Source organism: Diceros bicornis, chromosome 23 (genome assembly GCF_020826845.1).
Source record: "Diceros bicornis minor isolate mBicDic1 chromosome 23, mDicBic1.mat.cur, whole genome shotgun sequence".
Lineage (NCBI taxonomy): Eukaryota > Metazoa > Chordata > Mammalia > Perissodactyla > Rhinocerotidae > Diceros > Diceros bicornis.
In genome coordinates, this window is record NC_080762.1 from 33,357,384 (window position 1) to 33,383,037 (window position 25,654).

The following is a 25,654-nucleotide window of genomic DNA, read 5'->3' on the forward strand; positions in this document are numbered from 1 at the left end:
TATAAATTAGAGCTGAGCCCGAAAGTAGAGGGTACACCTTTCCACAGCACCCCCACCCCTAGTGCTGTGGATCTTCCTCACTAATTGTGTGCACACAAAGACTTGCGTGGTTCATGCTGTCTTCACTGTACTGACCAAAACTTAACACTGCTAAGTTTGTTAATTTGGGTAAATGCTTTTTACATAAAAACCCATAACAAAATCAATTTTCCAATTTAAGTGGTTTTTTACACAAATAGCAGGTTAAGGTGTGTCACAAATTTGTTAACATCAAATATGTTATAAAGAATATACTTCATAATCATCTTAAAATAGATTCATATCATGATATAAATATTCTATCATTACATTTTGAATCATTGCCAAAAATCCTATTGAGATGTATTATTTACTTGAAAATTAAGATGGATAATACTCTAATTTTTTCCCTTAAATTATGTTATACTTATTAAATCATATTTTTATCATCTTTTGATCAGGTCTCTAATAATTTTATTTTAGATGAAAAGTATTTTAAAGACAACATTTAATAAATCATTATTATGTTTATTAAGTCACTGAATTTATGAAAGCATCATGAAGTTCATTAGTCCACCTTATTTACAGATGACGAAACTAAACCTAATAATATGCCCCAAGTCAGACGTCTAATAAGCTTTGCCATTGAAACAAGAACCTTGGTGTTTTAACTTCCCTTTCAGTGTTTTTAGCCCACAAAGCTGACATTGTCATTTAGCCAGGTATTGCCCTACAAAGAGAAGAGACTGTAAAGAATATCTTTGTAAATTCCGAAGGCAAAATCTGGCTTGAGGAAATCCTCCGTAGTATATGCAAAAAATCTATAGCAACCCAATAATTTTCAGTGATAAATTTTTTTTAATTCAAACCTTTTAAAAAAGTATATGATCTTTCAATTTTTAAAAAATCTTTTTTTAACATTTTTAAGAAATGGATGCCAATATATGCCTTTTAAATTCTTTCAAGTTTCTAAGTAATTAGAATTGATATTCAAATTGATACATCTTTAAAAATATAATGTAAGGTCATATTTAACTGTATAATCAAGGTGAGAACACTTTAGTAATAAAGTCTACATACATTTGTGCAAATAATATCTTCAACAAATTATCTTACTTCAGCGCATACTTTTTAGTATTGAAAAAGTATAAAGAACATAGAACTCATCTAGTGTCAAATCATAAAAACTATCATTTATGGAAAACAGCAGTGAGAACTAGTGATGTTTAACTGAGGAAAGAGAAGTCCTGCAGGAGATGTGATAGTAGTTTTCAAATATTTGAAGAATTGTTATGTATAAAAACAAGTGCATTTGTTTCCTGTTACTTTAGAGAGCAATACCGATCCTGGTCCCACTGAGTAGGGTGTATAGGGATCAGATTTGGGAGGATTATAGGGAAAACCTTTGTAAAATAACTACACCATGTTTTCTACTGAATGGACCACCTTTTATGTGCTGGGCTTCGTCCTAGTACTTTGTTAATTACTGTCTGTTGTCCCTCCAGCAGCCTCACAAGGCAAGTGCTGTTGTGTCCATTTTACAGATAAAAACAAGCACAGGTAAATTTGCCCAAGTTTATCTAGCATATAAATGCTGAGTTATGATTGAAACATAGTTCAGTTTGATTCTAAAACACTGCTGGTATTCAAAATAAGACTCTATGTTATATAGGTTTGTTTGACATCAGATAAGAATTTGGTGAGTTGGTCTAGATGGCTAAGAAAGTTTTCCTAAACAAAAAAATTGGCTTGAGTATATGTTAAATTTGTTTAAGTAATTATGAGCAAGTAAAATTAATATTCTTGATTATGTTTATTTACTTTTGTATGTTATAAAAACTAAATGAAAATTATAACATTTTCTATGCTCAAGATAATTTTAAGGTATAAAATGCGCTTTCATCTATGGCATATACAATATTGTTAAATTATGTTTATAAATATAATGAATAAGTTCCAAAAATGAATTTGGATCTCAAGTTAATTGAATACATAAATGTATGTAGTGTGCATACAAAACAAGGCTTGAATTAAGAATGTATAGATAATTTATTCAGGCATCCATTGGATAACATAAATTATATTACCTCTAAAAGACATACATATGCTTAATGTCTTAAGAAAATTAATTAATGTTTAAGAAAACATTGTTTTTAATTAAATTAAAGGAAAAGTTTATAGTAAAGGGAAAATGCATTCAAACTATTTATCATTTTAAAGTATATTTAAAAAACTAGTTTTTTTCTCTATTTTTTGTGGTCTTACCATTTTAGAGACTGTGCTAAAGTATAACTGCCTTATGCTTCTAAGTATCTTGTACAATGTCCTGATATATGGTGAATTGATTGTAAGATAATATTTTTTATAGTGGGCTTAGCTAGAAATATGATGATATGTATTTTTGCTGTCATGGTACATAATGTACACTAAGTCCTCCGAGTTTGTTTTTTTATTATTATTATACATTTTGATAACAAGTACCTTTTAGGATTTAGAAGATGTGAAGTATTGTGGATTTCTTGTAACCAAATAGAGCAGTTAAAGCTCCGTGCAATTCAAACATAGGAACTTACCAATATTAAAATGATTCTTTTAAAGAAATTGGAGAAAAATGTATTTCACATTCAGGGTAATGCCCTAAATATAATTCAGTAATGATAGCCTGAATCTATTTATGACTTAAAGCCTTTGGTTTCTTGAGAAGAACTGCATATTCTCAGCATGAGAGTCCAGAGGTGGCTCTGAACTGCCGAGTGTAGACCTAATTACACAGCTTGGAGCTGTGGAACCACTTCTCTCTACTCCAGATTACTTTCCTTGGTTTATTTGCATAATGTAATGCATGAAAACTACTCAGTGAATTTTCAGTTTTATGCTATAGCTCAGATAAGATAAATTAACCCTATTTAAGGTAGTTTGTATTTTCATAGTATATCTGATAAACATTTAACCAGCTCTTTTTAAACTAAAAAATATACTTTAGTAATTTAGTTGGTTGCCAGGAATATTTGATAATAAATGCTAGTTGTTACGTCCATGATTAATAAAATCAAGAATTTTAAAATTTATTATTTTCGCCCTATTTTTGGTAGTAATAGTTTTATTGATGTAATCTAAATATAGCAGTGTCAAATTTTCTACCATTATAAAATGTAGGAATGCTTTCTTTATTCAAGTCCATCAGTAGGACATTGTTTTGGTTAATGAATTTGATTAATTTGATTCATTGTAAATGTAGGTAGCTTTGATTTAGGAAGTATCTTTGACTTCAAAGTCCAGAATTTTTTTTTTAAGATGCTCTCAGAATAGGTCATTTTATAAGTTGTTTCTTTTTTAAATCACAAATTTTGAACTTTGCAATGAAAATACATACACATGTAGCTTCACAACAGTATCAAAAGACTAATCAGTAGCAATTTTAGTTTATTAAATATCAGTGGAATGTTTGTTAATAAATTTAAATAAAACTATCCAGGAAAAGTAATTATTTATTTGAATAATTGGATGTGAGCTTGATACCCCATATTCTAATAAAGGTGTCAGTGAAAGTATTAACTCAGCCTATATCCTATTGATTTATAAACTTTTAAATTCAAATCTCTGCTCAAAAATATGCTTAAAAATCAATGGTTTTTGTGAAAGCTGACCATCTTTAACATTGGAATTTTGCAATCATTTATTGAGTGACCACTGGTTGGGTGATAGCAGGGAGAGTGGTATGAGGGATGACAAGGAGATCTCAAAATTGGTAAGATGTAAACTTGCCCTCAGGCAGCACCCAAGGAGGGAATATAACTTGATGGAACAAAAGTATGCTTTGGAATGTCAAATCTGAGGCTAATTCCCTGTTTTGCTCTTGAGTGAGTGGCAAGTTATTGAAATTCTGAGCTTCAGTTCTTCTGTAAAATGCTAATAGAATTACCTACCTAATTTTGTTGTTAATGGTAACATAGATAACTATGCATGGCACTTAGTACTGGGCCTGGCACTTAGTACTGGGCCTAGCACTTAGCACTTAATAAATCATGTCTTTTATTATTAGTCCTAGTAATTATTAACAACAATGGAGAGACGTATATATATCTCAAGATCACACAAGGCAGAAATATGAAGAAAGGGCTGTGGGAGTGATTAATTTTCTCTGGAGAGACTGGAGAAGAATCGTTAGAACTGAGTCTTAAAGATTTGTAGTATTTGCACAGATGAAGTTGTCAGGAGAATTAAGTAAAGTAAAACATTGGTAAAGGCCTGGAAACATACAAATGCATGCAAGTTTTGAACAACAGGAAGAAGGATGTAGAGAGTTGGCACCCTAAGGCCAATAATGAAGAAACTTGGAACGTCATGACCTTTAAATCAAGTAATTTGCTAACTTTGAGAAAGGACCCCAATTAGTTTCTAAATCAAGCTTTTCTTTCTTTTTTCTCTTTTTTTGGTTATGTCTTCCTATAGTCGTTCATGTAATGAATGGCAGCTTTTGTGTTCCCATCTTCCTAGACTCCAGTCCTGCACCGTAGTAACTACATATAAGCTCCAGAACCACAGGGACCAGTGCTGAGCTTGCCCTGTTAGGTCCCCAGTGCCTGTCATGTAATTGTTGGGTGATCGCAGACTCACAGAAGAGCTAAATCAAGCGCAAAAATAGCTAAAAATAAAAGGTAGCAAATGATAAATGCTTATGAGAGGGGCATATGAATTCTTGGATGCTCAAAAGAATCAAGTATCACTTGTATCTGGAAGCATCAGGGACATTTTTATTATTTTAATTTAATCCTATTAGCATCCATCTCTCTGGTGTAGGTATGAGGGTTTCTTTTTTTTAATGAAGTTTTATGAACTTGTGTCATTTTTTCAGGTAGTTCAGTAGCTACAAAGCTATATTTTAAAATGTTTATTTATTTATTTCTTTTTCCCCAAAGCCCCAGTAGATAGTTGTATGTCATAGTTTCACATCCTCTAGTTGCCGTATGTGGGACGCGGCCTCAGCATGGCCGGAGAAGCGGTGCATCGGTGCGCGCCCGGGATCCGAACCTGGGCCGCCAGCAGCAGAGCACACGCACTTAACCGCTAAGCCACGGGGCCGGCTCTAAAATGTTTAAATCAAAGTTCCTTTTATAAGATTTATTTCAAAAAGTCATACTAATTCTTTCTCAGCGATCCCTCGCTGAGTATTTTCTTCCTCGTCTTTGCTCTTTGTAAAAGAACAGACCCTCTTGGTTTCTTTTAATAACCCCGCCCTTTTTAAATTATCCTGCCATTGTCCTATCAGTTTATGCTTCCAAAATCATCTTTAGGTTTTTCCTATATTTTGTCTACTTTTTCTTTTACACTTCCTCAAGTCATATTTTCTTTATCATCACATAATTTATATTTCTTTACAAAAATCCATATTTTTTCATGGTGATGGCCTTCTCTATAACTGTTCAGTTTAAAATCTTTCTCTAAGATAAAAATAATTTTTCAAGTATTGCTTTTAGGGGTATCATTTTTTTCTGAGTCTTGAATGAATTTTTTTCTTTATCTTAGTGCATATTTTATAATGAGGTTGTGTTTTGCCTTTCCAGATACTACTGCTCCTCTGTCCACATGTCCATTTCCGCCAAAAGCTGTATTCACCACCATAAGGATTTGCTCTCTTCTCTGTACCTTTGAACCTCTGCATACTTTCCTTTGAAATGCTGTTTGTTTTCTTCTACTAGACCATGTCTCTCTTTTCCTTTTAAAGCATTTCCAGGTAAACTAAAACAGGATAAATTTGTCACTTAGACTAGAAGTACTACCATCAGCCTTGTAAGTGTGTTATTAAATGTGTTCTTCAAGCTTTTTTTACCTTGACACCATAAATCCCTTAGCAATAAAATAAAATAGTCATATCAAATATACTAGTATAATACTATAAATATACTATAATAACCTCATTGTTATCATTGATCATTTCTCCCTTTCAATATACTTTATATATTTAACTATAAAACTATTAAGGCTTGTCTCAATGGATAAGACAAACAATACAAGGTTATACAAAGGAAAGGTTATCTTTTTATCCCCCTTTCCTCCCGTTTTCATTTTGTGAGGTAACTAATTTGGTGGGTATCCATCCATATTTTTATTATTTATTTATTTATTTATTTTTTTTGTGAGGAGGACTAGCCCTGAGCTAACATCTGATGCCCATCCTCCCCTTTTTTCTTGAGGAAGACTGGCCCTGGGCTAACATCTGTGCCCATCTTCCTCTACTTTATGTGGGACACTGCCACAACATGGCTTAACAAGCGGTGTGTCGGTGTGCGCCGGGGATCCGAACCTGTGAACCCTGGGCCACCACAGTGGAGTGCGTGCACTTAACCACTGCGCCACCGGGTGGCCCCCCCATATTTTTATTTTTAAATACACACACACACACCCTTTACATATACACTCAAGATAATACTATGGAAATTATTCTTCAACTTGGTATTTTTTCACTTAGCATCGTATTATGGGTAGCTTTTCACATGTGTGTGTGTATGAGAGCAAATCCAACTTTGTTTGTGCTTACTATTGGATTTCCAAAGCCATACAGTGCTAGTGAAGTTCAGCACCTTTTAGTATGTTTATGACTATTTTCATTCCTTGTGTATGAATTTCCCAGAAGCTTTAGAGAAAAATGCTGAAAGACTTAAAGAAAAATTAGCTGTTTCTGTACTGAATAAGATACCATAAACAAAGTCGAGAGAAAAAGCGTAGACTAGAACAAAATATTTGCAATATAGAAAAAGACACAGCATACTGTCTGTTATATACAAAGCACCTACAAATTAATAAGAAAAAAAATGCCCAATAATAAAACAGAAAATACTCAGAGTAGGGACATAGTTCAGTGAATAGTTATAAATACTTTGACCCAACAATTCCACTTCTTTGAAATTATCCAACAAATATATTCACAAACATGTGAAATGACTTGTATACAGAGTTATTATAGCATTGCTTTAAATAGGAAAAGATTAGAAACAACATAAATGTCCATCAAACAAGAACTGGTAAAATAAATTATGGTATTTATAAGTAATGGAATACTATGCAAATGTAAGAAAGAAATGAGGAAACTGTGTACTGATGCAAAAGATCTTCAGATGACCGAAGTGTCTTCAGCTGGCCAGTACTGGCAGGCCTAAAATGAGAATTCTGTAGTAAGTAGTTGTATCCCACCACAGATGACTCTTGGATGCACAGCATGCAGAATGAAAACTTTTAATATTGCATTTACCTGATAACGCAGATATGATAATATGACCACAGCAATAAAAACTATTTTGTGCCTACATGCTCTCCTGGTATATAAATATATCCTAAATATGTCTGTAGTGGCACTCCTCATATAAACTATAGAACATGGAAAATGTTTTGACTGTTTTCTCAGTTCTCCCAAAGATAGTCCTTACCAGAACTATTCTAAATGCACAGAAGAGAAGCTAATTTTTTTTTCCTTTTTCTTTTTTTTTTTTTTTTTTTTTTTTGCTTACAATGGATGCCTTCATTCTGGGCTCTCAAATTTTAACATGCATCCGAATCACCTGGAGGGCTTCGTAAACCAGATTGGTGGGCTCCACCTTCAGAGTTTCCACTCAGATCTGGGGTGGGGCTGTTAATTTGTGGTTCTAACAAGTTGCCAGGGGATGCTGATGCTGATGCTGCTGGTCTGGGGACCACACACTTTTGGAATCACTATTTGTTTAGGTCATTAGGGCTTAATTCTCTTGAGGAACCTGGATTAAGAAAGTTGGAAAGAACTGAGAGCAAGACGAATAAAAGGCTATGCTGGTTACAGTGATAACAGAAACCACCAGGACATAAACCTCCTCACCCTCGAGCCTCATTCTTGAATCCTTGCAAGGAGCCAATACCATATATTATAGAACATCATTCCTCAGCCACATTTTTCTATGGGACATGTATCTGTCATGTTTTTTCAGATATTTCTATTCTCAGTCTTCCTTCTTAGCAGAAATTTCTAGGAAAGAGGCTTTAATTCAAGATTTCACCTTTAGTCTTTGGCCTCCTCCCTCCTGTTTTCAAATAATCTCAGGCTTAAATATTCCTATTAATTTTTGATTCCTATTTCATCTTGCACAGCACCCTACAAAGGCTGTTAAAGGATAAGTGTTTTTTTAAATTATTTTGTGTGGTGTTAGATATACACACAACATGCATAAATGAGGAATAAATAGTTATATAGGTGTCAATTTATACCAGTCATTTACTGATCTAACCATTTAGTCTTTTAGGCCAAATTCATCTTGTTAGTTTATTATCCTTATAATGGTGCTAATACCAGCTCTGATACAGGTTCTCAAAGTTCATGTACCGAGTGTTAGCATCACCGTTGAACTTTTTAGAAATGCAATTGCTTGGCTTGCCTTAGACCAAGAAGGGGATGGAGGGGAGGAGTAGCAATTTGGGGTTTTAACAAGCCTGCCGAGTGATTTTGAAGTGCTCTAAAATTTGGGAGCTCTTGCTTTACTAAATGCAATGTTTTCACTTACATTATGTCCTTCAATTCCTGTAGTAATTCTGTGACATTAGTAACTACCTGTGGACTGGGGAAAATAAGAATCAAAGAGATAAAATGATTTGTTTTAAATCATACTGCTATTTAATAATATTTCAGAGTAGAATTTTTGGTCTTTTTCAAATAATATGTCCTTTCCTTTGAATACATGGAAACAGTATCAGTTACTTTAGCATTCTAGTTTTTTGAATGATTATAATCTGAGCTTTTGCTGTTTCATTAATTTTAATCAGCATCTCATGTGAAGAATACTTTCTTTGGCAAGTCAAATAACAGGACTAGAAATCAAATTCACATACTTTCTTTCCTAGTCCAGGACTGATTCCCTTGTATATTTCTAAACTAGATTGCTTTTTAAGCTAAAAATAAGTATATAAAATATTTTTAAAATGCATTAACCGAACCGACTTCAAGTAAAAATATAAAGTTTTATAAAACAAAATTTACCAACATTATTTACTTGAATCTACTGTTCTAATCTTCTTTTAATGACACATGCCTATTTAACTGCTGTTTGGTTACCAACAGTGTTTCTAAGATTAATTTGGAGTTATTTCTGTCAAATGAAAGAGTGCTGTCCTCTCTGTTAGTTATAATTTTCATATGAGCCTATTTAAATTAATTAACCAAATTAACAAACCGTAAAATCAAGTATGTTTATAAAGACCCAAAACCTTGTAATGGTTTTTGTTGGAGCCTCTAGACAGAAAATTTTTAATAAGAAAGGGAGTTTATTTTACTGAACAAGACATGATGGATCCTTTAATAAAAAGAAATTGCCACTTTAAGTTGTAACTAATATTTCTCTTGGCTGCAGTAGAAAATAATTTGCAAAATGATAAGTTGACGAGTCAGACTGAAATAATTAATGAAGATTTAGGGTCATATTTTATGTTTCCTTGTCTTTTCCATATCTGTTATTTCAACAGGATTTACATAATGTGGCATTTGAATTATGGAGAATTATAAAATCTGGTTGCATTATAAAACCCTAGTCCATCTGGAAAATGATCTTGGGGCTACACTGGTTATATAAAATACCTTAATATTCCCCAATATTTCTCATATATAGGTAAATAAAGATAGACTATTAGGGAATTTTTAAAGTCATCTTTGTAGTGGTGGTTTTATTTATGTTTTCTTTTAAACCTCTTTTCACTTAAGAGAAGAAAATTAAGTTGGTAGTTATTAACTAATTTCACACAATAGTGCAATGTTCATCTCAGTAGCTGTTAATAATTCAATTTCTAGACCCATCCCTACATATTCTTACTCACTTGGTTCTAAGGGAAGACCCAGAAATCTATTTTAACAAGCACCAGCAGTGATTCTTATGAAGTGGCCCCTGGGCCTCAGTGAAACAAACTTGGAAAAAGAATGTACTTCTTGAAGCCAACACACTAAAATTACCAAGGATGAATACTATAAATACTACTATAGCCTCCTCCATCCAGCCTATAACCTGCTTCTACAGCCAAATAGGGCTGATTACTAGTAATTCTTTATCACCATAATGGTAATGTTCCAATTTGGAGCCTTGGAACATATTTATCGTTATATCCCTGGTGCTTAGTACATTGCTTGGCACACAGTAGGTACTGTGTAAATATCTTGGGATGGATGAATGAAGGAGACCCACTAGCTCCGTGTTTAGTGTTCCCTTGTTATCGGACATTCCATCCATCTTTTGGGTCAGCTGCCTAAATTTTGTGTACAGTTTTATCTCCCTCCTTAAATTGTACATGTTTTTCACAGAAGGAGCCACGTTGTGTCCATTTTCACATCTCTCCTTTTAACAGTATTTTACATATACATGACCAGTATTTATCAAGTAAAAGAATATTTTGTGCTTATTTAATCTATCATACTAGATTCTCATCTCCATGAGGGAAGGGACCTTGTCTCTCTTTCACACAGCTGTTTTCTCAGGGCTTGGTAGTGACTGCATGCTCAGAAACGTTTGAATGAATGAATAAATTAGTAAAATAATAAGAAACTTCATTTTAATTGTTATTTTCTTAAAATTTAATGTTAGGGGTTAATGAGGCTTTGTGTGTGATAAAATTTATTTTTATTTAAGAGAAAAAAATCTGCCTTACCCTTTAACAAGAAACTCGCAGTTGAACTATCCTTCCTTTTGCAAGAGAGAGGATGGTAGAATCTGACAGATTCTGAACTGGTGAAGCTTCAGCAGGGCATTATGGTTAATAGAATTTTCTATCTAACTTAATATTAAACAGCTTATGTTAGTATTATGAAAATACCACAGTGATCTTAAATGGCAGACTCATGACATCCTATGAGGTAAAGATATTTCCCCAGAAAGCTAGAGAGCCTATCAAAATCAGATTTGTTTTTTTTAGTTGAAAATAAGGAATTCAGAAGAATTTTCCAAGTATCTGTGAAACTTTCTGCAATAAATTTTGTTAGTATCCTCTTTAGAAATATTCTTATCATCATATTTCTTTTCAAAACACATTAGTATCAGCAAATAAGTTAGAGCTCTGACAAAGTTATGAAATCTCAAGCTTTATATCCTTGAAGGCTGTGATTAACTTATGTTAAATTTCTCCAGATGACTTGCAGTGCTTGTTGTATGTTCTCTAAATGCTGTGGGAGTTTTTCATTGAGGAACTTCTGGTCGTCTCCAGATCATTTGCTCTCCTTTACTTTGAATACACCCTAAAAGAATTTTAGTGAGTTTCTTGAATGATTGTTATCTCAGATTTTACTCTACTGTTATTTTTTTCTTTTTTTGCTGAGGAAGATTCGCCCTGAGCTAACATCCATGCCAGTCTTCCTCTATTTTGTATGTGGATCAGTGCTACAGCATGGCCGCTGATGAGTAGTGTAGGTCTGCGCCTGGGAACTGAAGCTGGGCCGCCAAAGCAGAGTGCGCCGAGCTTGAGAACTAAGCCGTGGGGCCAGCCCCTACTCTACTATAATTTTAAACAGCGTCCCATATGTGGAATATTTTATTTGACAAGTTTAAATGCATAAGATTACTGTGGGTTAATTATATAACACATGCTCTAGATCTGTGTCACTCTGTCTCCTTTCTGGTCAAATCCCAGGTCTCCTTCTCTTTTTCACTTTTGTGTTAGTCTTTTTCAAAATGATCTTCTCGTTTACTTAGATAACTCACAGGAGCCTGTTAATTCCCTGACTAAAAATAGTTGGTTGCATAGCCTCCTAAATGTGTAGCCTGCAAATAATATCAAAGTTTTAGCTTCTGTGAAAACATAATTAACAGAAATGGGGAGATATTGGGAAGAGAGGCAAGAATTAGGACCTTCATGTTGCTGAGGCTAAAGGGAATATCACTGTGACTCCAGAGTGATTTAGAAGTGTCAGTTTGTTCGCAAGCTGGGGCTAGAACTTGTCTAATATCAAACTTACCTAAAGATGCTTTTAGTCACACCATGTAAAATTGAAAAAGATCCACAGATGCTTGTAGTCACACCATGTACATGGACAAAAGTTGACAAAAAATTATTTTTGTCATAATGATGGCTCTTTGGGAAGGCTGGGGAAGTGGAAGCCAAAGAAGAAACATCACAGAAGAGAGAAGGCAGGCCCCCATAGGCAGGCAGTGAATGCAGACTGCTAATCCTTCCCTTATTTTATTCCCTTGAATTGTATTCACATTCTGCCTGATGACTGTCCCTGAAGGTACTTTTTTCCACTTCTCCTGGACAAAGCATCCAGACATGTGTCTTGCGCCTAATTCAGATTTCCACTATCATTTTGTGAGTAATCCCACAGGAAGGTCTACCACAACAAAAAATTCCAAATACCTCTCTAGAAGCATTTTCATCTCCAGCAGTCCTCTAAACTCTGTTTTAAATGGTTGTTCTTAGACATGATTTTGATCAAGGAAGAGTGTTCTTTGTTTTGAATTTCTTTAAGCATCTTTATGATACTGGAAATTTCATTGACTGTGGAGAAATAAGACTGTCGTATTTTTATTTTTTTTTGAGGAAGATCAGCTCTAAGCTAACATCCATGCCAATCCTCCTCTTTTTGCTGAGGAAGACTGGCCCTGAGCTAACATCCGTGCCAATCTTCCTCTACTTTATGTAGGACGCCGCCACAGCATGGCCTGACAAGCAGTGCATCAGGGCGAACCTGGGATGCCAGCAGTGGAGCACGCGCACTTAACCGCTATGCCACGGGGTCAGCCCCGTGTTCTCATATATTTTTATACTCTGTCCCTATAATATATCATGTCTTCAAAAGAGAAATGTACAAGTTAAACTCCACATTTTATATAATCCATTAATTTCAGTTCTAACTTCTGCCAATTTATCAACTAATAATAAATAAAGCTATGTTATTGAATTTTATTTGACTTGCCTTTATCTTACACACACTTTGTTCTAAAATAATCAAATGTTAGAGATTTATAAACTGGGGGTTTTATTTTGAAAAATTAATAGTTGTTTATGTAGGGTGATTTCCAGACTAGTATTAAGCCATCTTGTAATAAATTTGAATATTAAATAATCTGCTTGATTTTATTTTAGGTGATGGTGTTTGTACATGCTCGGAATGCCACTGTAAGAACAGCTATGTCTCTGATAGAAAGAGCAAAAAATAATGGCCAGATTTTGTGCTTTTTACCTGCACAAGGACCTGAATATGGACATGCAGAAAAACAGGTAGGGAACAAATAACAGCAAGATGCAAGAACTGAATGCCTGGTACACATAATGTACCAGGTGTACCGGATATTTTATGTATGAAAGATCCAGTCTCCAATTTCTGAGAAGTTAACTTCACAGATTTATCATGCTATAATCTTAACTTTTTTCTTGACTTAATGCTCTTTCAGAGGATCCCAATGCATGATGTGTTCAATTATCACTTCTTTCTTTGTGGTTCTAACTGTAGTGTTTAGCCTTGCTCTTTAAAATATAGTGAAAACGTTAAATTTCATAAACTGTGGTAACGTCTAATGGGTTTATTATTGGTCTTTAAAAGATCTAATAGGTAAATATTTTTTAAATTTATCAGTTTTAATTTCTGAGGTTGATATGGACCTAATAAACAAAAGCTTTTTTTAAGAATGTAAAAGTTTGAGACCAAAAAGTTTGAGAACAGCTGCCTTGCTAGCCAGTGTATGCTCTAACATCCTGAAAAGCCTGGATCCTCATTTGAAATGCAGACCCTCAGGCCCCACCCCAGACTTACCAAATCATAATCTGATCCCCAGGTGATTTTATGCACATTACAGTTTGAGAGGCATTTCTCTAGGTAATTTGGTTATTGATAGTATTTTAAGATTTATGGAAGGTTTTATTTAATTATATCAAATAGTGGTTTCGATCAAGAATGGGCAAACAGCCCGAGGGCCAGAGGCAGCCACCTGCTTTTGTAGTTCAAGTTTTATTAGAAAACAGCCAGACCCCTTCTTTTATTGTCTATGGCTGCTTTCTTGCACTACAAAGGAAGAATTGAGTACTGGCTACAGGGACTATATGGCCCAAAAAGCCTGAAATACTCTTTCCGTTTGTAGAAAAAATTTGCCCTTATTTAAAGCTATGAAAATAAATTTTCAAATAAAAAGTCTGTGGGCATAAAATGATAGTAACTTCAAAATATTTTATATGCATAATATAAGATTTAACTGATGTTTACTGAACAGCTGCTAGCTGCCAGACATTGTACTATGCACCTTCACATTTATCATCTTAGTAAAATGTGTTTAATTTTTATGACTGCACCATAAATTTCACCATTTTATATTGATATTTTAAATTCTGAATGTGATAATCTATGCTAGTTGTTTTGAACATCAGATTCTCTTTCAATTTAGCACTACAAAATTTATTCATTTTCTTCGTTCTCTTCACCTTATAAAATTTTCTATTATCTGACACTTATTATGCAGCTTTCTATTCTTCCAGTTATTTATTAGTTGGGAATTTATGAGAGTCTTTGAAAAGTCAGGTTGGCATTCATAAGTCTTGTTTTATTTCTTTGACAATACAAAGCAATTCTATTGTGTTTAAAAGCCAAGCCTTGAGAGCCACCTTGTGGATTTCTGGTTACTTCCCACCTCTCAATTCTAAGTGCTATTGCTATTCTAAATAATGCAGGTTTATTATTTAATTTTTATAATAATAATGTTTAATATTTATCAAGTGTTTACTAGTGCCAGGCATTGTTTTCATTGTTTTGTATAACTGATTCAATCCTCACAGCAACCTATGTTGTGGGTTTGTGCTATTATTATCCCTTGATATGGCATATGTGCAAGTAATGCAGATACAGCATGGAATATTCTAAAGCATTATAGAAATAATTTATATAGAGTCATTTTCAAATAATATTTACTTAAGGAAACAACACCACAGATTCATAGATCATTATGCTGAAAAAGCATGAAGAAATGGAAAGTTTTAATACAGTTGGGTAGACTTGAAAATCTCTAGTCATTTTTACTATACTTTTTTTGGTATTTTTATTATACTTGATTCTTATCCTGATCCAACTGTTATTATTGGATTTTTTTAATAAAAATGAATTCCACAAACATTTATTAATAAGTACATGTTTTTAAGGAACATTGTCCTGTTCACCATTGTATTCCCAACCTTTCATATAGTATTTGGCTGATAGTAGGTACCCCAAAATTACTTTTTTTTTTGCCTTTGTTCCTCGGAGACAAACCTTATAAGAGATGTTCTCACTTTAGTTTTCTCATTTGATCTGCATCACTCTTTGGTCCTTTAGAGATTCTTATCCCCACTTTACAGATAAGGACACTGAAACTGAGAGAGAATAATTTTCCCAGATTAATAAGTAGTGGAGCCATGCTGTGAGCCAGTCTGACTCCAAAGTCCACCCTTTTGACTACACTACATCCTGTTTGTTCAAGAGCACAGATTAAATCCAGTCTGGGGCTTCCCAAAGCCTTGAGGGCTTTGAGTCATTTTCTTTTTCTTTGTGAAAAATGAAAGAGCATCTCTTCAGCCCAGCCGTATCCCTCAATTCTCCTCAAGGAGGATTCAGACAAGTTGGCCCTTGATGGATGTTATTCCATCATCACAGATAGGGTTCTCTTTCTGAATGTGTTCTCAAAGCTCCAGAATTTTAGATTATTGTTCTAGCACTAATTGTATGTTTCTTCTTATTTCTTGAAGTGGCTTCAGAACTTGAGTGGTATTAATATTCTGGCAATTCTAAGGAAGCTACTACCATGATAGTAGGAGATGTTTCCTCCCAAATTTTTGAAAATTGGGAAATTAAGTACTCAAAACATTAAAATAAAGTTAGGAGTTAAATTTGCTGTGGTAGTTATGGAAGTTTAGCCTCATGACTCCCATTAATGGAAATACAGCTAAATCCCTACTGCGCCACAGTGATACTTTACCCACAGTGTTTAATGTAACCAACCCGGTTCCTGACTTAACCAAGTATGATTTTTAAAAGCATTTCTTCACAGTTTTATTCAACACACCGTAACTTTATTTGTAAAAATAATAAATAAAAACTCCATGAAGGAAATGCTCCTTGTCTGTGTGTATGCGTATGTGTGTGTATAGGTAATAAGGCCATTTCTGTGCCTTAGCCACAGCTCAAAATGAGTCTTCTTCCATGTAAGTAACAATTATACTTCAGGACTCCTCATACCATTCACACCTTTAATATCCAAGTCACCCCCCAGCTGAAAAACCAGCTATATTTCCAGATTGTCCACTGAAACAAGAAAATGCGGAAAGGAAAGTGGAGTGCCCTAAGAGTAGCTTAAGCGGTGGAGCTGGAGCTTGGGGGTGCCCCTAGGGAGGGAGTGTCTCAGGAACTCTGGAGGAGCCCAAAGCAAGAGGGCACGTTGACAAAAAGCTCGGGCTGGAACTTCACCACCAGAAGCCCTGCGACACTAAACACCTAAGCATTTCTGCAACTTACTGTCTTTTCTATCAAATAAAATAATAATGGGATAAATAACACCTATTCTAGTATTTTAACATGAAAAACAAATGGAGTGATATATGAAATTATTTTGTAAACTGGCTGAATAATGATAAAACTTTACATATCATATTATAAAAATCTTTTAGAAATGTATATGAATAACTAAATTTAGAAATGATGAAAGGATAATGAACAATATGGATAAATTTCCCTTGCATATTATTACTTTTTGCTCTCCCTCACAAAGATACTCTCTTAAGAAACCACTATTTTCTGTAAAATAGAACATACCTCAGGGAATAGTAGCAGCCTACATTTATAGAAGTATTTGCAGATATTTTCATTATTAAGTCATTGTTTTTAATTATGATTTTAATTTTAAGTTGATTGAATTTTTCAGTTAGAATCTTCAGATTTTGTTTTATTCCAGATCTCAATCAAATAAATGCTTTCCCCTGTACAGTATTTCTTTGATTTATGGGCACTGATGTGGTTCAATTTTTTACATATATTAGTGATATTAAGAGTTTTTCTTTTAGGTAGACATGGTGTATCATGCATTAAGCCTCATGAATGTAGTTGTTGGAAAAACATATCTATTAAACAAATCAGAACACTGGGAAAAATCCAATAATAGTATGTACCCACAGGCTACCTTAAAATATCATTTTATATGACATTATTATTATCTAGATCTACCAACCATCTCCTTGTTCTTTTCATGCATCAGCTTTAGTCTTTGACTAAATTAACAGACTCTGGCTTTGATACAAGTTGTCTGATACTTAATATTGATAGCTTTCTTTATTTCTGCCTTAGCAACTTTACAGTGTCAGTATGGCCAAATAAAATTAGAATTTGCTCTTCCTGGAATAGATGGCATCTGTTAACTAAAGACAGTAGCAGGTGGCTATTAGGCCCCTTTCTCTCATTTTTTGCTTTAAATATAGGCAAAATACTATCTTCTCAGAGTGTGTTCTTTCCTCAGCTATATCAGCCTCTTTTTTTAGCGGCTACATAGTAAATCTACTGACTATTGTAACCACGTAGAAAGAATGTCAAAATTGTATTAATATTTTTAAAATAAAATCAAAGAAAATTAATAAAAAATAGCACTGAGTGTTTAATTGGATTTTGGGAAGCATGACTTTTCTATTTTCAAAGGGGAGTAGCCTCTTGTAGAGTAAAGGCTTCAGGTCCAGGCAAACCTGGGTATTACATACCCTTTTAACTTCTCGAGCCACAATTTCATCACATACAAAGTGGCAATGATACCTGTATCTTAAGATTTTGTAATAAATGAGGTAACGTAGATCCTGCATAACACACAGTAGACACTCTGTAAATAACTGCATTTGAGCTTTGAAAGGAAAGGAGATAACTTTATGGAGTGACAGATGAGACAACATTTAAATTTAAAGCTTTTGGACAACAAAAAATAATATACTGAATTGTAAAAGGCAGTTAAGCAGGCTGGGGGAAATATTAGTAACCGATACAACAGACTAGTTAATAACTACTTCTTTATATGTGTATTTATTAACCTTAATAACTAAAACATGAAGTTTCCAGTAAGTAAATGAGCAAAAAGTAGAAATAAAACAGGTAAACTATGAGAAAAAAAATTATTAGATAAAACTGTATAAATTAACAGACCATGTACTCTTCTACTTGATAAATCATCAAAAAGTAAAAATGATAATGCCCAAATTATCTGAAGATAATTTGAGGATCTGGCAGATGCCTAGATTTCCTGTGGCAATGCTCAGTTCAATCCTTTTAAAAAACATTTTGGTAATATATTTTAAGAACTAAACTGTTTTTCAGAGCCTTTAGCCTTGAAATCCTAACCTGGGAATCTTTCTAAGGAAAGATTAAAAGGAAAAGTTAATATGCACTGGGAGTTTTATTCCAACACATTATTTATAATGAAAAAAATACAAACAGCATAAATATCCAACAGTAGGGGAATTTTAAAGTATGGACAGCAATTCAATTAAATATTATGTATCTTTTAAGAACAAGGATTTTAGAGACATCCAATTCTAAATTAACATGTCAGTTTTAATTCAATTGATGAAATGTCTTGTACCACTGAAAATAAGTGGCTGAACAAGGCAGTCTCTCTGCCTTTAAGACACAGGCAGTCTCACAGAGGATTTAGAAATACATATATAAGTAAAACAAAGTGTGGTAAATGACGTGAGAGGAGAACAGTTCAGTGAGAACACAGAAGAGTAGTAGATTAATTCAAGCCAGTGGTCTTGTATTTCAGTAGGCAGCAATGAGGGTAAAGGACATTCCAAGGAAAGAAGAAAGAGGACATGGGCAGAGGAAACCACTGGATACATTTGGAGAATGAGAGTGTTCTCTTTTCACTGGAATGTAAGGTGTATGAAGGGCTAGGCATGTAGATTTTGATCAGAATGTGGAGGACCTTGAATTACATGCTTAGATGTTTGGACTTTATATGCAGAGAGGACCTATTGAATTATATGACCAGAACTCAAGTGCTGAAAAGTAAGATTCATTTTCCTCCAAGCAGGTGTAATTCCCGTGGCCCAGGTGTTCATTTCCATGTAGTCTAACATATGGCTCACTTCGAGTAAGTGAGACTCTTTTTAAGAGACACAGAAAGCATTGGAAGTTTGTCTTTAATGGTTTTGTTATTACTTTTAAGTAAATTTTGATTGCAGCGGTTTTTGTTCCTGTGCTTGAAGATGTATTTTAGAAGCGCAGAATAAATTTCTTACAACAAATTTATACATCTTCTTATGGAACCATGCTGTTTTGGAAAATTATGTTAATTCGAATATTGTTGCTCTCTCATTTGAAAATACTTCAATATGAGAAGCACTCTAAAGACATATAGTTTAAATAAGTAAGGTTATCAATCGCTAGAGGTACAGAGGTTTATACTGATAAAATTTAAAGATCAAAATCACATTTCACACTGTGATTTTTTAAAAATTTTATTTCAGCATTTATTTAAAGATGGCCAAATGGATATAAAGTATGTAACTTTAAATGAGATTTATCTTTTTCTGATTAGGATGCTCTCTGGAATGCTAACTTGTTTCTGCATAATTGGATTGTAGTAATAGCAGGGTAGCCCATGTGGGAACTGAGACCATCTTTCAAGGAATATAACATGGAACAGAGGACATAGTAGTTCTTTTCTCCTGAGTTAAAGTAAATAATTAGCACAACCAGAATGACATATGGAAATCGGTTATGGGCATTAGACTAGTCCGTGTCATTGTGAATTGATTGTGTATGCATGAGCCCCAAACTCTTTTTAGAGGTGGCCATTCAGTGAATATTTACTGAGTGTAAGCTACCTACCAGTCACTGTGGTAGTCCAATAGGTATCAAGATAAATAGACTCTGCTGTCAACTAGTTTAGAGTGGGTTGAGAAAGACATGTGTTGTATCAGTCAATATTCAATAAAGGAAACAGACCACTCTAGGTACATTTTAAATAGAAAAGATTTTGTACAAGAAATTAGGTACTTACTAGAATGTTGATAAGATTGGAGGAGTAGAATTCAGGGGGCTACCACTGGAACTGTTGAAGAACCAGCCACCATGATGGTGATCCAGCAGGTAGAAGCTACAGCTCCTACTATAGATGCCTTTCAACATTCATGATGACACTGGAAAACCAAATTTTGAATGTATGGTACATCCGTTACAACTTTCAACCCTCATTTCTCCAAGATCTTGCTTGCCAGCAAAAGATAACAAGAAGGTAGTTTCCTGTTCACTTCCATTGTCCAGATCTTGTATGAGTGCATCTAATTAGTAGAATGGAATTTTGCATCCAGTACTCTGACTATAAGAGATCTGGGAAATAGAGGTTTTTACCTTCTGGCTCGTGCAATACAGGAAGGCTCATAGAAGGAGTGGAGAGTTATGTGCTGCTGAATATTCTTTGCTTTCACTGGGAATGGAAATATATTTAGGAAGAATAAATAGCTGCCCCTTTATCCTTATGGAGCTTATTAAAGATTAATCGAGTAACTAAATAATTGATTTTAATTGCATTTGTAATAAACAAAGAGGGATAAAGTGCTAAGAGAAAGTAAAATTGGGGGATCTGACCTAGACAATGGTGTTAGAGGAAGCTTAGCTAACACAGTGACATTTAAGCTGAGATTTGAAAGTTAGGAGTTCACAAAGCAAAGGGCAGCAGAAGAATGTTCTAAGAAAAGTTTCTGACACCAGAAAAACAATAGCACATTGAAGAAAATGGATAAAAGTCTGAATGACTAAAACATAGAGATTGATGGGGAGTGGCAGACAGTAGATTTGTGACATAAGATGAGTATAATGTTGTAGGCAAAGACTAGATCATAAGGGCCTTGTATATCATGTTACAAATTTGGTATTTTATCTTAAAAGCAGTGGATTATGATTAGAGATGTTTGAGAAAGAGAGTGGCATGATCAGATTTGTGTTTATAAAAAAGATCACTATGCACACAGGTAGGGTAAGAGAGAATGTGAAGACCAATTAGATGTGGATTCATTGAGGAATATTTGGGAAATAGAATTGCTAGGACTTGGTGGTTAATGGGATGTGGGGCCTTGAGGAAGAGAGATCTAAAAGTTGTCCGGCTTCTAAAAGATGTCTGGCTTGCATTGTTGAGTGGGTAGCTGGGTCATTTATGAAGAAAAAGAATAGTAGAGAAGGATGATTTTGGAGGGAAGGGTGCAGATCATGAATTCCATTTGGACATGCTGAGTTTGAGATGCCTGGGATACTTAGAGATCTAGAGTAAGCATCTGGATGGATATGAGAGTCTGATATATCAGAAGTACAGTCTGTTTTGGTGTGGGGAAACCATTGGTGTGGATATGAGTGGTGAAAGAGCCTAAGACCAAGCCTTGAGGAATTCTAATATTTAATGGTTAGATAGAGGAGAATGAGAGAACAAAGGAGCCGCCAGGACATTGGAGGCCAAGGAAAAGAGTGTTTCAAAGAGAAGGAAGTGATCGTCATACTGAGTAATATTGTGAGTGGTCAAGTAACATGAGGGCTGCAAAATATTCACTGTACTTAGCAACATGGAAAATATTGGTGACCTTATTTTAGAGCCTTTCTCATTCAATGAGTAGAGAGCAAAAACTAGATTAAGTTGGCTGATGAGTGTGGAAATAGAAGATTCAAGTGTAGACATCAATTTTGAGAAGTTAATTTGAATACAAAAGGAAAACAGATGGTATCTAGAAAATATGAAATAGCACCCAGAAAGGTGGATATATTCTTTTCAAGATGGAAGCAGTATGTTTATATTCTGTATGAAGTATTCAAGAGAGAATGAGAAATGAGTGAAACTGATTGATTACTCATATAGGAAAGAGAAGGGACCATGGATAATATGTGTCCTGAGAAGGCAAGAGGATGGGATCCAGAGAACAAGTAGAGAGATATTGTTAGATAGGAGTTAGGCTACTTCTGTTATAACAGAAGGGAAGGTTGAAAAGATGGCTTCTGATGCAAATAAGTTTTAGGTACATGGCAGGAAGATGAGGGAGTTTCTTCTGATGTATTGTATTTGCTTTATAAAGTAAGTGTTAAACTCATTCTCTGAGAGTCAAGGGTAGCCAAGGTGATTAGAAGTTTGTGGAGAGCAAAAAAATGCCTAATGTAGACATTGTGAAACATATGAGAACAAACGGACTATAAAGACATTGCAGAATTGCTGTCCAATGTTAAGAACTTGTTAAGATTGTGCTCATGGATTTAGAGTGGTTTCAAGTTGTCCTTGTATATAATTTTTCTTTTTTTTTTTTTGTTTCTTTTTTTTTTTTGAGGAAGATCAGCCCTGTGCTAACATCTGCCAATCCTCCTCTTTTTTTGCTGAGGAAGACTGGCCCTGGGCTAACATCCGTGCCCATCTTCCTCCACTTTATATGGGATGCCGCCACAGCATGGCTTTCCAAGCGGTACGTCGGTGCGTGCTGGGGATCCTAACTGGTGAACCCCGGGCTGTGCAGCAGAGCGTGCACACTTAACCACTTGCACCACTTGGCCGGCCCCTATAATTTTTAATCACTAGCTGCCTTGGGTCATCTGAGTTTGACATTTTACCAGTCAGGTATGACAAAAGGGCAGATGAGTTTAAGAAAATGGCAGGAGTGTGATTAAAATGTTGGGCTCTGCTACCTAAGCTGGAGAAAGATCAAGAATAAGGATTGGGGCGGGGGTGGGGTAAGGTGCTGTTGATAAACAGAAAGAAAGTAGAGGAATTGTGATCTGGAAGTGTCATTAATGATAAAGAATGGAGTTAGAAAAATTAGTTGGGCAAGCTTGAAATACAGAAAGCTTTGATTAGAAAATGAGATGTCTGTACTAGTGATTTTGGGAGTAGTACAGTTGTGGGTTGATGATAAGGCCTAGAATATAATCATTGGTATGGCTGAGGTGGGACAGAGGAGATGTCACTAGAAATGAGGATGTCAAGGAACTGAAGGGTGAGGGTTTTGAATGTCCACATGAAAAATACTGTCACCTAGGATGATGACAGGCATTGGAATGGAGAGAAAGACTAAGAGTCATAAGTATCAAATCTTCATTGGATAAACTTGGGTGGTGGTGACATGGCCAGATGGACTCAACCTTAGAGGAGCAGAGGTTTTTACAAAAGATGAGTACATACTGGTCTGGAAATGGTAATGGGGAAGAGAGACATCATCTCCCACTACTTGAGAGGTATGCATAGGAAACAGAGTCCATGGAGGAGAGTCAAGTTTCAGTTAGGCAAGGTGGGAGAAGAGATTCATAAAGTTTACCAATCACTGCATGGCAGTTGCAGAGAGTAGGGTGAAGAATTTGTTACACTAGGGTGGAGAAATAGTAGAGAGGGTAAGAAATTGAGTCAAGAGCAAAGAAATACCAAGTATTATGGGGACAACAGTATAATACATCATTGGTTCTCCCTTACCTGTTCCCATGCCAGATAATCAGAATCAGAATCTCTGAAACTAAGGCCCTAACATTTTTAATAAGATCCCCAGAAATTCTGATCATAGCCAGGTTTAGTTGACATAGTGAGCAGATGACTAATGGACATTGCCATGAGAACAGGGAGGGGACGTATGATGGGTTTCCTTGTGACAGCCTCATGGAGGCCAGAGCATTGCAGGTCTTTGCTCTCTTGGTGTAGATGCCAGAGGACCAATTTTACATGTCTCAGTGAACAAGGTTTACAGTGGAATAAGAGCTTTAAAAGAGAGAGAAGGGGAGAGGAAGGAAGGCATATTATACTCCTTAGGCCTCTAAACTCTTGTTAAAAGAGAAGCCAGGTATTAGTTTATGCTTCTAACGATGTAACCAGGTCCACTGTCTCATGCTGATTAACTTTATAAACACTGAATGATAAAAATGGCACTTACCAAGGATGAGGACTTGATAATCTTTTTTCTAACATTGATAAGGCATACTCACTAATAATAGTGGGAAAGAATGTTATCATTTGGGAGAAAATATTTGCCTCCTCCTGCTTAAACTTTAGTTTTTATAATGGCGGTCATTCTTTCCTAATGAGTTTGAAATTATCCACATTAAAGCATGCCTTATCAAGATAAATTACCTCAGAAGGCTTACAAAGGTCATTATAAATTATTTATGCAATTTCGTCATGCTCTTTCATTCAGGGTTTATATCTGAGCTGAAGGTCTTGTGGTGCTTCTGTATATTTTTTGATCTTATGGGGGGAAAACAACAAATTTGTTTTCCTTTAATATCCTCATTTGCCATCAGTCCCTTTTTTTTTTTTTTTTTGTGAGGAAGATCAGCCCCAAGCTAACATCTGATGCCAATCCTCCACTTTTTGCTGAGGAAGATTGGCTCTGAACTAACATCCATGCCGATCTTCCTCTACTTTATATGGGACGCCGCCACAGCATGGCTCGACAAGCAGTGCATCGGTGCGCACCCGAGATCCCAACTGGCAAACCCCGGGCTGCCGCAGCGGAGCGTGCGCACTTAACCACTTGCGCCACCGGGCTGGCCCTGTGTCAGTCCTTTTTTTAATCATGTGTTTTAATCATGTATTTGTGTTAGTTTGGAAGTCAACTTTGGGAAGTGGTTACATTTTAACCTTCTTCATTTTTAAAAGTACTCACCCTGATTTTTCATCTCATGGGTAGGAAAAAGATATGTCAAGTCGTGGAAGGAAGCCCTACATGCTTTCAGTGGGAGAAAAGAATATAGTACCCTCTGTGTTAAAGGATTATCTTAGCAGTTGTCCATTCCATTCTCATTTTACTGAGTATAAAGCCCTATATGGAAAGTTCACGTGTGAAAAGTGAAAATATAAAGTCAGAGGAAACCAAGCTTAGACAATCGTTAAACTACGCACCTGACTCCCCTTACCTTTTCACAACTGGTGTTCTTTTGTGCTGAATTTCCATGTGTAGAAACACTTTATCTAGTGAGGATAGTATTGGATCTCAGATGGCTTCCTTAGAGAATCCAATGCCATGTTCAGAGAATGTGAACAAGATGAATTATTATCTCGCCAGCTGTTCAGAAGATAGCAAAGCCTGAACTCCAGATAGAAAATAGTGATTGTTCTGATACTTCAGAAAGTAGCAGGCATCTTGTAATAAACAAGTTTAGCTCCATAACTCATGCTCTTAACCATCTCTTCTCCATTCATTTCTCCCCATGAAACTCCTGTTAAAAAGCTTCCCATATTTCTTTCAAGGGAAGATTTTTGTACAACTGCCATTGTATATTTGCATATATGTTTTAGTGTGAACAGATTGGATCATGTTAGACACACTTTTATGTCTCTTGCTTATTTTCACTCAATAATACATCATGGAGATCTTTCCAAATCAACACAGAAAGATCTGATTCATTCTTTTAACAACTGCATAATATGCCACAATGTGGACATTATCTTAATTCGTTTACCCAGTCCTGTCTTGATGGATAGTTGTGTTGTTTCCAATTACTTTTTATTGTTAATAGTACTGCAGTAAACATTCTTGCTCATACTCTTGGCAGTTGCAAAAATATCTGTTGGGAAAATTCCTAGCAGTGGAATTTATACATCAGCACGGTACGTGCATTTAAAATCTTGGTGAATGGTCCTGAAGTGCCCACTAGGGAGATTGTTCCAATTTACACTTCCTTGAACAGCAACTTTCT

General features: G+C 35.1%; 1 protein-coding gene across 1 annotated transcript in view; it reads left to right on the forward strand.

Moving 5' to 3' along the window:
* Positions 1 to 25,654, forward strand: part of ASCC3 (activating signal cointegrator 1 complex subunit 3) — a 336,770-nt gene that overhangs the window by 167,906 nt on the left and 143,210 nt on the right. The window contains exon 14 of the mRNA XM_058566571.1: positions 13,096 to 13,230. Coding sequence (XP_058422554.1) covers positions 13,096 to 13,230 — 135 coding nt within the window. The remainder of the gene's footprint in view (positions 1 to 13,095; positions 13,231 to 25,654) is intronic.